Source organism: Brettanomyces nanus, chromosome 1, assembly GCF_011074865.1.
Source record: "Brettanomyces nanus chromosome 1, complete sequence".
Lineage (NCBI taxonomy): Eukaryota > Fungi > Ascomycota > Pichiomycetes > Pichiales > Pichiaceae > Brettanomyces > Brettanomyces nanus.
Window position 1 is genome coordinate 743,085 of NC_052374.1, and position 13,617 is coordinate 756,701.

General features: G+C 40.6%; 5 protein-coding genes across 5 annotated transcripts; 2 read left to right on the top strand and 3 right to left on the bottom strand.

Annotated features, from left to right (window-relative positions):
* Positions 1 to 48: 48 nt before the first annotated feature.
* Positions 49 to 3,864, bottom strand: FOA43_000347 (uncharacterized protein; the record flags this gene model as incomplete). Its single annotated transcript, XM_038920680.1, has 1 exon — positions 49 to 3,864. One exon carries the CDS (start codon positions 3,862 to 3,864, stop codon positions 49 to 51), a length of 3,816 nt encoding a protein of 1,271 aa, XP_038776608.1.
* Positions 3,865 to 4,034: 170 nt separating this feature from the next.
* Positions 4,035 to 5,747, bottom strand: FOA43_000348 (uncharacterized protein; the record flags this gene model as incomplete). Its single annotated transcript, XM_038920681.1, has 1 exon — positions 4,035 to 5,747. The coding sequence occupies one exon, from the start codon at positions 5,745 to 5,747 to the stop codon at positions 4,035 to 4,037; it is 1,713 nt and encodes a 570-aa protein (XP_038776609.1).
* A 439-nt stretch (positions 5,748 to 6,186) lies between these two features.
* FOA43_000349 (uncharacterized protein) lies at positions 6,187 to 8,166 on the top strand (the record flags this gene model as incomplete). Its single annotated transcript, XM_038920682.1, has 1 exon — positions 6,187 to 8,166. One exon carries the CDS (start codon positions 6,187 to 6,189, stop codon positions 8,164 to 8,166), a length of 1,980 nt encoding a protein of 659 aa, XP_038776610.1.
* Positions 8,167 to 8,693: 527 nt separating this feature from the next.
* On the bottom strand, positions 8,694 to 10,283 carry FOA43_000350 (uncharacterized protein; the record flags this gene model as incomplete). The annotated part of the gene is made up of 1 exon (XM_038920683.1): positions 8,694 to 10,283. The coding sequence occupies one exon, from the start codon at positions 10,281 to 10,283 to the stop codon at positions 8,694 to 8,696; it is 1,590 nt and encodes a 529-aa protein (XP_038776611.1).
* A 2,059-nt stretch (positions 10,284 to 12,342) lies between these two features.
* On the top strand, positions 12,343 to 13,440 carry FOA43_000351 (uncharacterized protein; the record flags this gene model as incomplete). Its single annotated transcript, XM_038920684.1, has 1 exon — positions 12,343 to 13,440. One exon carries the CDS (start codon positions 12,343 to 12,345, stop codon positions 13,438 to 13,440), a length of 1,098 nt encoding a protein of 365 aa, XP_038776612.1.
* Positions 13,441 to 13,617: the final 177 nt, after the last annotated feature.

The following is a 13,617-nucleotide window of genomic DNA, read 5'->3' on the forward strand; positions in this document are numbered from 1 at the left end:
AGTTGTTTCTCATTTTATATATATGTTATTTATTGTGTATGAATAGTTTTATTCTTCATCCTCACTATCCCTAATGACTGCTCGATGCTGGTGTAACTCGTTTGAGATTATCTCTTCTTTCTCCACTTCTTCCTTATCCCCATCGTTTTCCATCTCCTTCTCCTCACTAAAGTTTAAGTCATCGCCTTCACTTTCAGATGAAGTGTCTTTTGCCAAATCCAAGTTAAATAAAGCATTGTATTGTTCTGGTGTGAGCGGTTTATTCTCATTGTCATGGACAAGCTTCAAAAGTCTCTTTTCTCTTTCAAAAAAGGCCGTCTTCTTTTCTCCATCGGATTCATCTTCGTCTGAGTCAATGAACTTTGACGAAAGGTGCTTTTTAGGTTCAGAAATCTTTTCCTTCTGTACTTTCTCAACACCCTCATGCATGGGAATACTGGCATTCTTCTTTCGTTTCTTACTGCCACCAGTCTTTTTGCTAAACGGTAATGGATCGTCATCTTCTGGGTCTATATGCTTGTGCCTCCGTTTCCTCGATCTCATATTTTTCTTCTTCAGCGCTCTTCCCTTGATTCTCTTCTCGTTGGCATCCAATCGAGCCTCCATCAAGTCGATGTTATCCTCAACATATCCATTACCATCACCTAAATCATCCACCGAACCTTCCGATCCACTATAATCAATTATATCAGTGCCATAAATATTATGCTTAACAGCAGCTTTATCAGTTTCGTCTCTTGCTTCCCTTTCTGTATCTTCAAGTGGCTCTAACCCTTTTTCATTCGGACCACTTTTTTGAATGATGACATCCGATTCATGAGGTGGCTCATCAGGCTCTGCATATTCTGGTATCACCTTTCCCTCCAATTCAAAAGATTCCATTGGATTTTTCAATGCGACGTCGATTAAACTGATCGTTTGATTAAGTTCGTCACTAGCGGTACGGTTTATAAGGACATTTCCGGCAAATCCAATTGTGTGAAGAAGTAGTCTAAACCTGGCATCTCTTTTTTCTTCTCTCATCATTTTATCAGGAAGTTCGAGTCTTTCTTTGAAACTGACAGGCGAGCTTGGTAAACCAGTGATACCATCCTCCATAACAGTCTTAGCTTCCCAAGACACTTTTTGATCCCTATAGTCTGTTAGCTTTTGAATAAGCTCCTGTACCAAGTCAATTTTGTCAGCGTAGCATAGAAGACTTACTAGCACAGAAATCTTATACGAATGAGACATAGCACCCTCAGAAAACTTCAGATCTTCAGCCCTAGATTGAAAGCGTTTCTCTCGAACCGTCGTCAAGTCACCTCCAAGTAAATACAACTTAACATCAATCTCATGCTCCTGATGGTCGGTTAAGGTTTCAAGTAGTATTGTCTTACTATGCTTATATAACCTTTCCAATATCCGCATGAAGTAGCTCAGCATTTTGGATAGGTCATTCATTGTATGCACCGAAAATCGAGCATTTTTTAGGTCATGAAGGATGAGCATGAAATCCAAACGGGTCAACTTTAAAAAATGATCCTTCCACTTTAAGAGAAGTCTGTTGAAGTAGGACATGCATCTGCGAACCTGTTTCTCGTTAAGTTCGCCAAACCGGCTAAACACCCATATATACGTATCCACAATTCTTTCGTTGAATAGCCTTTCCTCGAATCTGGAATATATTTCTTTATCAAGAACTTGGAATCGTTTCAACTTCTGAGGGTCTGCGACGTCAAATTCCGCATCGGACTCGTCTTCAGAACCAATAACAGATGCGTCGTGATTTTCTCCATAGTATCGTTTGCTAGTCTGTCTTATCTTCTTTGCCAACACTATAGGAACCTTCAATTTTGAGAGATAGTGCAACGTTTTGAATAAAACATATGTGAAGTCGGTCATATCAACGGCATAATTTAAGGACACTTTCCGTGCATCCTGGGGAATACGAAATAGCACATCAATCACTTCCTCATTGGCAAAGATGTTCCTGAGAACAGCTTCGGATACGGTGATGTAGCCCTCTAACTCCTCCTTATCTTCATCATTCAAGTTTGTATTATCTTTCTGATCCAGTCTGTGAATGTCTATGGTTGTGAGAAGAATTTCTTTGAAACAGTTCGTGGCTGCTCTCAGAAGGTTGAACTCTCTGTTCTGTAAATATTGTGGCAAACTCCCCACAAGGAGCATCCGAATCATCTGCTCTTCTAAACACATCATAATATATCCAAACCTCTTAAAAGAAAGTCCGTCGTTTGAATCATCTCTTAGTATTCTCTCAAATTTCAAAATCCAAGCCATAACTTGAAAGTAGTGAAATTCGGTAAATGCATTTAAACTGACACCATTGGAAGTAACCTGACGTCGTATTTCAGTACCCAAAACACTGAATCCAGCCTCTGTGAAGTCCGAGCAAAATTCTTTAAGAATGGAGGAAGTCCGACTGTTGGTAAACTTCTTAGCGGGCGCTTCAAAACTAGTGTCAAAATCAGATTTTGTACTTTCCTTACTTCTATTCGCATATCTTGTGCTTGCAACCTTCTTGGAAACACCAGAATCTAGCTCCTCTATTGGATCCGAGCGTAGAAAACTTCTCTGAGTTCCTACAGTAAGCGCTGCATCATCCGAGCCTTCCTTAATGCTGAGCAACGTTCCAAAATTTGCATGTCTGGTAATGTTATTGCTGAAAAGTTGCTTTTTTATTTCCTTTTCTTGGGCCATGAGGTCAGCCAATCTGGCTCCTGTTTCAGATTGTGGTGTAAGATGAGTCGTAACTTCTGCTGGACTAGAAGTTGTTGGATTTTTAGGCTCTGCTGAAGCAATAAACAGCAATTCGGGCTCAATACCATATGTAATATAGAAATAGATATCGAGGCAAGCTGAAAATAGAACCTCAGAGTCAAATTCTGTACCCAATCCAGCAGTAATAGTCTGCACAAACATAAGAACTCTATTCTTCTTAAACTTGTAGATCAGATTATCATAAGAAATATCATCTCGGGTTATGCCAGGAGGCATGTTATCAATAACCTGCTGTGTCTTTGAGGAAGATTTCTTTTTCGAAACAGTAAAGTCAGCCGGTCCAATTCGTATGACGTTTCTGAAGAAATTTAGGCACAAATTTAAGATAGTAGAATCCCTATTAGTTCTCTTCTCCTTTGGAAATGCTAATATCGGTAATGCAACGCCAACCACCGACTTTAGACATCTGCCATTATCAAAGTTCAAGATCTTGTCTTTGCATTTAACGTGTGCCTTTTTTAATTTAATGTACAAATCGATTTGTGCAGGCGAGGCTACTTCGACATCCAATACAAGAGGCCTTGTTAAAGCAACAAGTAATTCAAGGGCTGAGAGCAGGATGTTTTGCATGTAATTGCTATCAGAATTATTGGCCCTCTTTGGAATCTGAATCATGATTGGAATTAGGTCATTTTCCACTAATTCGTTCTCGTGACACGCAGCAGCCACGTGCCACATGTGAGTAGCATCATCAACTGCCTTAATCCATCTTTTGAGATCCTTGAGGCAAGCCAAGGCATCCACTCCCAATATGTATTCTCTCTTATTCTCAGACGTAGGATCAGTTCCTCCTAACGCAGAGCAAAGTAGTAAAATCTGTGATTGTAATGTTTGTTCTGCAGCTGTGAGAACACGAGTGGACTTTTTGTAGTTCTTTATTTGAGAAAATCTATCTTCTGTTACAACTCTGGGCTGCTCGGTCTTATTTATACTTTCCTCATTGTCCGCGTCTTCATCGACCTCTGAGAGAGATGTGTCTTCTCTATCCCTTTCAAGTTCCTCCTCGATATCTACATCTGAGTCAATTAAACTTTCATCAGATTTCAACTTCACGTTTGTGCGTCGATCCACAATGCTCATAGCTAGCTATAATGAATGCTCTACAACAAAGATGCGATATGCGACGCGTTAAGCTACCGATTTTATTTTACCCACCGTTTTTTCTTTTTATTTTTCACCCGCTTTCGCGTAGCGCAGATGATCTCCTATATTAGTGAACTGAAATGCACTAAGATATCCTCAGAAAACACTCACGCAGAGGTCTCAGTACCACCGTTTCGTATTTCAGTTCTCAGCTCGTCTCTCTGTATTTCCTCAAACATGCCTATTCCGTTTTCACTTTCCGGTCTCACGTAAGATTCTTTCTTATCGATTTGCTCAAAATTTTCTGTAGTATCATTCTGGTCGATAATAGAGGCCTCTTTATCAAATTCTATCTCGTCTTTATGCGCAATTTCATGTACTGTCTGCGCTTGCGAGTTCGGTAGTATAATTGTATCTTCATGATTTATTATCACTGGTTGAGAAAACTTGCGATCATGTACCAGTTCGTGAAGGGTATCTTCTTCGTCGACTTCAGGCTCACGATCAGAAGAAATTGCACACTCGTTATCGTTAGATCCCAAATCAATAAAATCGCCTTCATCTAGTAACGCCGATCCTGCGGAGCTGCTGGATAATAGTTCTGGTCTTTTGGGATAGATGTTAAGAAATCTCTCCGTTGTATCAAACTCGGCGATTGATTTTCTTAAATCTTCGTAGTCCTGTCGTGATTTTATAAGAAGACCAATAAGCATAGAAGGATCCATTTCACTCAAATGAAGTTTTCTGATCTTGGCTGTGTGCACAGATGGAATGAAATCTAGTTTTAGGTGCTCCTCCGTATCAGAATCCAATAAAAGTGCTTTCTGCGGCATATGAGGATCCAGATAAAAAAGATAATCGCCCTGATATCCAAAGAAATAATGAGAGGATGATGGTCGGCCTCCTGCTATGCCGACTGATTGATTAAGGTCGAGTAGCTTCTTTAGAAATCTCCAGTATATCTGGTTCACGTTTTTCACACCCAAACGTATTCCCGAAAGAATCAAAACAGGTGTAAACTCAGTGCTTTTATCATGTTGCGCAACCTTTAAAAACTCATCCTCATAGATGTCTCCAATGACTCCGGTAAGATACGTCTTCAGTTTACACGTCTTGTAACTTCTCTCACATAGATACACGATGCTCTGAGCCGCTGCAGAAGGACCAAACCATTCTCCTGGTTTCTTGTTGCAATTTTTTGAGCCATAATCGACAATTCTTTGTATGGAAAAAGGAGCAGAGGGAGTATCAGCAAACAAAGCCACAACTTTGAACTGTTTATCAAACCTTTCATCGTATTCTCCTTCATGATATCTCCAATCTCTGCCCACGTGAATATTTAACAATGCATTGGCCAAGAGGGACTGACTGGTCCGTATCATACAGCCCCATCCGGCATCGGTAGTAAAACCCTGATTTACGGTGCTAAGATCTAACGTACCCCTGAACAAGGATCCTAACGACAACGGAGACGGTCCATTAACGTCACGTGGTATAATCGGAAACCCAGATCGGTACGTGAACCATATTCTGGTTTTGACATCATCCAAAAAGTCTTTGGGCCACGGATGATTGACAGTTGATACAAGTGCCATAGGTGATTGCCACGGTAATGTTCCTCCAAACGCATTTCCGTTCACGTCATTGGTCAGTTTGTCAAAAAAGCTCTTGATCTCTCCCCTAAAATTAATAGGATTGGCCAATTTATCATCGTCTTCATCTTTGCGGGTTTCGTCATCCTTATCGGCTCGGTTATCTGGCTTTTGAGGATTATAGCTGTTTCCCAAGACAACAAGAGAATTGGTAAAGTCATCGTTTAGCGAAGGATTATCCCAAATGTATTCAATAACATGCTGCAAGCCACCGAAGTTGTTAGCCATAATTGATATTATATAACCACCAGCACGAGTTTGATTTTTAGGTGTAGTTGCGAGGTTGTGAATGCTTCCTCAGTTCTCCTACTCGCGCAAGCAAATCAGTGATTATTTGTGTCACTTCAATACGTTACGTAAGGCATTATCTAATCCGATCTCGGAGTAAAATTTAATTAAGTTAACGCTGAAAATAATTCATTGAAGCATGGATATTAACATCCGTCAGTAGATCTTTTTCATATTAACCACACGTATGACTAGAAAGAAAGCGAACAAGCGTCATGGAGGGTCTCGTAAGAATGTCAAGAAGGGGCATCGCGGAAACAACCATCATAAGGGAGAAAATCAGATAACTCTGCACTCAGACTCAGAGGGCAGTGATCAACCACAGTCGATGCGATCAAGTAAAAGGTCAATAAAAACGGCATTAAGAAGTTTAAATACGATGGTTGAATTATACAGTGGTGATTTCAACAATGTTGGGGAAATGGCGATTAACTCGATGAGTTTTGGAGGGAAAAGGCCAAGCAAGGCGGATAAGAGAAAAGCTAGAATGGCCGAGATAGCTGAATACACAGGCAGGCATCATCAGGATACCCTGAGAAAGGAACTACGAAAGATTCCGATTCAGTTTGTCATGGCTGAAGAAGTTTACAACCCAGCAGAAGATATGGTTCAAAATTTGATACTAAGGGAAGGACAAGAGTTAAGTCAGCCAAATGATGAACATGAGGGGCAAACCCACGATATGCTTCTTGAACGTGCTACAGAAATGATTAAGGAGAGTATGAATGTAAGCAACGATTTTATGGATGGAGTAAACCGACTTAGCGAGGAGGAGGAGGAGGAGGATCAGGTGGTATCTGATGTCCCTGATACGTCTCCGCATACTGAGGTCGTATCTTTAAAGAGTGAAAGTGAAATTGAAAGTGATGAGGAGGATAACGGTGATGATATGGAATTTGTTGATGATAATGAAGATGACGATTACCACGGCAGTGATAATGAGAAAGAAAATGATTCTGATGGCTTTGAACTATATGATTATGACAGTGGCTTAGAAAATGAGAAGAGTAGCAGTGAGCGTGAGGATATTGTTATTGGCAAATTCAGTGGTCCCTTGAAGCGTGGTGAAGATGGAGACTATTACGTGGATTTACCTAAGGCTGGACGTCGATCTCGACGCAACTTTGGCTTTGAAGAGCTGAAGACATCGTCGTCGTCCTCAGTTCAACTAGTCAAGCCACGGCTTTCGTTAGATGGAGAACCCGATGTCATGATAAGTGATGATGAGCCGTCTGAATTTGGATTTCTTCCAGAGGATTATGTTTCTTTTGATGTTACGCAGATTAGAATTGATAGTATACGAAAAGGAGCAGGAGATGATGCTCAATATCATGTATCAGCACCAATACTCTTTGGATTTGAAGACTTCACTTGGACATCGCAAGAAGAGCTGAAGGAATCTATGGTGAGTCAAGGTCTTCCTGAAAAGAGATTCGGTGCTTTTATCCAGTATGCTACCAAGGAATTACGGGAAGACTCAGATGACATCGAAAGTGAGCTTAGTGATGAGATGCTGGAAGGGATAGATGATATGATTGCCTTTCAGAGTAATAGATTAAGGGTTGTCAACGATCCAATAGATATTGGTACGCATTCACTCTCTGTCCACGGTAAAGGCAGGCATAGACAGCTTGAGGTCCCAGATGATGTGGATGGCAAGACTCGAGAGCAGTTGATCAAGCAATTTGAAAACAAAATTGAAGGTAAAAGATTAAAAAGGGTTAGAAACTACACGGATGACGAGACTAGCGAGGATACCTTTCTTCACAGTAGTGATTCTTACTACCTACTAAAAAAGTACCCCTACGAGATGCGAATTGAAGATTTCAGGGTAGAACTAGAAGATTTCGTCACTGATAAGAGCAGAAACTCGATGAGATTCCCTCCAATGGACTCTCATGGATGCATGACATTACGAGATTTATCCAAAGCATATCATATTAAGGCGCGTAAATTTGGCAACAGTCCCGAGAGCTATGTGGTGATGATTAAAACTTCAGTCGCAAAGAGACTCAAACCGGATTACAAGGAGGTGGATAAGTTGATGCAAAGGCGTAGAATTTTCTTTAGGAGTGACACAGGATTGACAAAATTGGAGAAGCAGCAGTTGAAAAGATTACTCAGTGATAAAGATACCAGTGAACAGAAGCGCAAAAAGGAGCGGAAAGGAGCTTTTACATATAAAGAAGGAGATGTTGTAGGAGAAAATGCCAGTGAAATTGGGCCGGAAAGTATTGGAAGACAGTTATTGGTAAAAATGGGTTGGCAGAAAGGTGAGGCTTTGGGTGCGGAAGGTAATAAAGGCATTATAGAGCCTATCATGGCGGTTGTTAAAAACACAAAGGCCGGTATCAGGTGATAATTTTTTTTTTTTTGGCATTTGCAGTTTTTGAGTCTACGAATGGCCATTATCAAGATAACTATAAACGTTTCAGAGAGAGCCCTTAAACTTCAATATTCATTAATATATTCCATTTTAGAACTTTGGTCCCACCCAAACTAGTAATTACTAAGAGAGGCTTTACCTAAAGTATGAGGGGAAATATAAATAACAAAAAGAAAGGTGACTGGAGCAGGGAATTCCGTTTTTGTTAATTCCCTCAGAAGTTTATCCGGCTCAGACTTCCCCACAAAGTAAGAAATCGCAATAACGGTGGTGAACAACTACTTGTTCGACTTAATGGTGGTATGGAGATAGATATATTTAGTCAAGTATTGAATATGGAACTGGAAACAAATTTGTAGGATGTTGGTATCAAGAAAAGAGAGAGAGTATTGAATTTGTACATCAAAACTCAAGGTATAGCATAGTAAAGAAGAGATATGAATAAGAAGATATCTGTGATATGAAAGTCATGTTAAATTCGTAAGAGAGATAGTTTTGGCTCATCTTTCACTGAGGGAAGATAAGTTCAAATCCGATCTCCCTTTCCGTGGGAGTATAGACAAATTGTCGTGAGACATCGATCTGTTAAGAATATTTTTGACGCGCTCGTCCGGGTCATCTCTAACGCTTTTATCGCTTAGCTTTGAATCCAACTCATCCATAGGTCCTAGCATAGTTTGGAGGGACGGAAGCTGGACTTCTGATTGAGTGTGAATAGGAGCATGAGCACAGTTGCTGTTCTCGCTGTTACTGCTATTTGTGGAACTCGTACTACCATTATTGGAAGACTTGTTGTTTAGCAGATCATGCAATGGAACCGAACTCATACTCCAAGGTTTCAAAGTAGGAGATTGAAGTGGAGTAGAAAATGGTGTCTCCAGAGGAGATGTAATGTTGAACACCGCAGCAGGTCTTCGAACCTCTGATGGGGAAGTGAATCCAAAAGACGAAGTGATAGGAGAATTAGGTCTAGACTTTTTCTTTGGTTGTTCATCTTTGTCACAAGGATAATCCTCCTCATTCACCAACGTGGAAAGAGATACCGTAGTATGTGCTCTAGAAATAAGAGATGTCCTACTGCTCTTGGCCCTTCTAAGAGGTGTGAGCTTGTGTAGAGATGTCAGTGAGTTCTTCACGTTACCAAACGACGACAGAGTGGTTGTACTGGATGAGTTACCACCTGAATCTAAGGATTTCAATGAATTTGTAGAGTTTGTGCGGGAAGAAAGATCAGAATGTGGTGGGCTCAGTCCCATAGATAAAGCAGCACTAACAGTATTTTTTGGAGTAAAGTAGTTCGACAATGAAGACATCGATTGAAACTTAAATGGCCTCTTGACCTCCTGGGAACCAAAGAAATGATTCTGAGCAGTAGATGAAGAAACGAATGGGTTATTAGGAGGATTCGACACAATCATATTCTGGGGCACAGGCTGGGAAATTTGAATAGATGGTTGTTGAATAATCTGAGGGCCAAACTTGTCTGTACTAGACCTTTGCCGAAGATGTATGATTTGAGGTTGCTGTTGATTCTGCTGATTCTGCTGATTCTGCTGATTTAATTGTCTCCCCTGCTGATCGCCACCTGCCATTTGATAGCCCATGTTACCTGATACTGGAATAGTAGTACCAGGAGGTAAAATGTAAATCGGAACAGGTTGCGGGTACATTGGCTGGCCTTGTAAGTCGTACCCAATAGGCATAAGTACGGCGGCTGTAGGACCGTTCTGGCCCTGTATCATGCCTTTGAGTTGGGGCTGGTTACCCTTTTTGGAAGCGACTATACCATTGGAATTACTGTTCTTTCTCCTTGGGCCTCTCTTCTTACGAACTGTAGGATTGGTATGTATTCTCAAATGCCTAGTCAACTCATCAGAGCGAGAGAACCTCTTGTTGCAGCCTTGAAACGTGCACCTGTGCGGCCTCTCGCCGGTATGTGTACGGATATGTCTTGTCTGATGCTCTAACCGATGAAATGCCTTACCACAAATAGGACATTTGTATGGTCTGTCACTCTCCCTCTTCTCTTGTAAAGTGGGTGTTGGAACAATGATATTGTCCACAATCTTCTGTTGCTGCTCTCCAGCCATCGAAGATGTAATATTTTAGAATAAAGTCAGTAAAGATTCGCTTGCTGGTAATATAATCGCAAATGGATTTATGAAGGCGTATTAAATTAGAATTTGTAAAAAAGGCCGGAAAAAAATGAAAGGGTACCACAAATTTATCAATGAGCCAAGTGCTGCTTGAAAGTATTTATATTAAGAGAAACTGAAATCTGGGAAACTTATCAGCGTGGGGGTAACGGGTTCATTGTGATTTCTGCGACCGCGCCCTATCGAAAAGATTTTTTTTCGGTCAGGTTTTTCCGAAGTTAGAACATTTTCCGTTACGGAAGGATGATACTGAGAAAAAAAGAAACGAGGCGTGCGTGCAGCGAACAAACGAGGCGGGCATCGGGAATATGATGAGACAAGTCTCAGCGGAATGATAAGCAGTGAAGAGCTTCGAGAAAGGTGAGATAGCTCATTCACATTAACTTGGAGAATCCCAAAGATAACAAAACAAGGAAGATATGCAAATGGGGAGAACAGGAACGTGGTGTATTGAGTGGGATTTATCGAAAGCAATATGGGAGTAGACAGGGGGGAGTGGGTTGATCTTTTGACGGTTTTTCTGTTAATAGTGTTGTATTGGGCTCTCTCTGTCTCCAGTAATGAATAGAAAAAATCTGGAATTGTAAGGTACACGCTTGCCTATTATATTCAAAGTGGCTGAGGATAGTGGGGGAATAGTGAGTGGTCATAAAGTGTGGCCATGATGACTACTAATAAATATTTGGTAGATTTTGGTGAGTCAAGTAGCATAGCGGCATTGTGGAGGGCGTTACTGCGTGGGGTCGCAGATTCCGAGTGATTGAATACAATGAATTTTGCTGCCAACAATCAATTTTCGCCCAGATTCTGAAATATCATACCATATCATGGTTCTTCAAATATGGCGGATTGTATTCTTTAGAGCAGTAATCCCGTCTGTAGATGTAGTTTTTGAAAAAGAAATTTTAGTGAAAGTCTCAGTAGAACGACTGATCACTTAGCTCACTCCTTGAAGTAATTCAGTATTACTATCTGCTTTTGGTATGATTTGGTTGCACCATATTTACCAACTGGACAAGTGGTTAATAAGTGGTCGTACCGCAGTTTTTGTATTAATATGGGCTACTCCAACGGTGGTCAGTAGTATTTTAAGAGTTTCACAAGTGCTTTAGTGATCCAATCCAGGTGAAACTGGAGGAGATGTTATTTTTTATTATCGATTCTATGAAGACGAGTTAAGAGGAATTTAGTAAACTTGACGATAATCAATAATAATGTGAAAGTCCACAGGTAAACAAAGTTGTTCGGTATGTAAATGTGATTTACTAGAGTAGGCGACAAAGGGTGTAATCCCCAATGACCATGAGATATCTCCTTCACCGACAAATTATATGAACAATAGGAAAATTCCCTATCAGTACGTTATTTTTAAACTTCTTAACCAAAGAGTCCTGTTTCTAATAGGCTAAATTATCATATATTCCATCTGTTTATGTATCATTCTCAGCCATTCACCCAATCTATATCTCTCTACATACGTGATTCCATCAATTGATTTGACGACAATTAGGCCGTCGTATCGCGAGCTGCGCCTGAAAAAATGTATCCATGAGGTAACCCATTCATAGAGACTCGGCCTAACCCCTCCACATTACCCAAGTGATATATTAATGTGACCAGCTGGGTAGCATTGCTACTCTACCTAGTTCACTTCACTCTAATCACAAACATCCCTTTCGCAATTGTTGGGTTTGACTTCCCCAACTTTCCTGCTCTAGGTGTAGTTTTTTTCATCCGACCGAGAGCCGATAACTTCCCGGGGAAACTCATTACCCAATTTCTTCACCTATTCCTCTGCAGATCTTAGTAACACCGGCATAAAATTTTCACCTTACGACTGCCTGCACTAAGGAACAATATAGCAAATTGTAAATGCAGAGACCATCGTATATGATCTATCTGCCTTTTTTCCTATCATTGCCTGGTCTGCCGTTTCTTGTGAGTCTTCTGTCTCGTCTTGCTTCTCTCTATACTCATTGTATCACCTCTCTCGATGCAACTTTCCCCATCACCCAAATTCAATGCTCCTCATTTCCAAGGCTCTTCAGCAAGTAACCTAATCTCCTTCGGTGCACTACCGGATTCGGGCATATTCAGTCTTCCTGATTTCGATCTACCTTTCCCAGATTATCCGTTCAATCATAAAAATGATTTCCTGGTGAATAGGTTCTATCCATTTTCCCTCAAACTCACGACTCCCCTGTTGTTTTCCCTCGCATACTTCAGTTCTGTGCATTTTTTGAACCATGTCGTTTTCAGAAGACAGGTTGACGCTTATACGAGAAGGCATCCTAAGGCTAAGACATTACCAAGAAAATTGGTGTCAGCACCTTACTGGTTCTCTAAAACAAGACTCTTCAAAGCACTCGTAATCTTGCATAACATTGTCCTCTGCATATACTCCCTCACGACTTTCTTTGGATTGGTTTACACAATGAGGATGAATGCTCGAGAGATTTTGCCTGCTTTATTTGGCAACTATTTTGCATCTTCCGAGTTGAGACCAACCCATATGTTTTGGCAATCCGTTTGCAACATAGATAATGGAATATGGCAGACTCACGGTTCTTCCATTAGAGGATTGTCCTTTTGGGCTTACTTGTTTTACCTTTCTAAATTCTATGAGATAATTGACACTATGATCATCTTATTGAAGGGTAGACAGGCATCACTACTTCAAAGTTACCACCATGCCGGAGCCATCCTCTGCATGTGGGCCGGTGTTCGTTTCTCCTCTCCACCAATCTGGATCTTTGTTGTGTTCAACTCTTTTATTCATTCCATCATGTATTTCTATTTCACTCTTTCTTGCTTTAAGATTAAGGTGTCTTTGCGTTTCAAGCAATGCTTGACTACTCTTCAGATCATTCAGTTTGTTCTGGGAGGATGTCTTGCTGTTCTCCATATGTTTGTCAGATATAAAGATATTATTACGGGAACTACGCAAAGCTGCATCAATACTGGAGAAGATGCTCTTGCCATATTCATGAACGTTGCTTATTTAACTCCCTTGACCATGCTATTTGCCGCCTTCTACATCGACTCTTATAAGAAAAGAGGACTCACAACCAAGGCCAAGAAGATTAATTAGAACCGTCGTCCTACATTAATATATAATCACTTTTGGTCATTTATACACTCAACGCATCAACACACATATATATTTAATAGGTTTAGACATAAAAGGATATTCCTCCGTCAATTAATGCATAAAAGGTCACGGATAAATGTACCATTTTATGCGCATATGCGTTCTCTCAACGCTGAT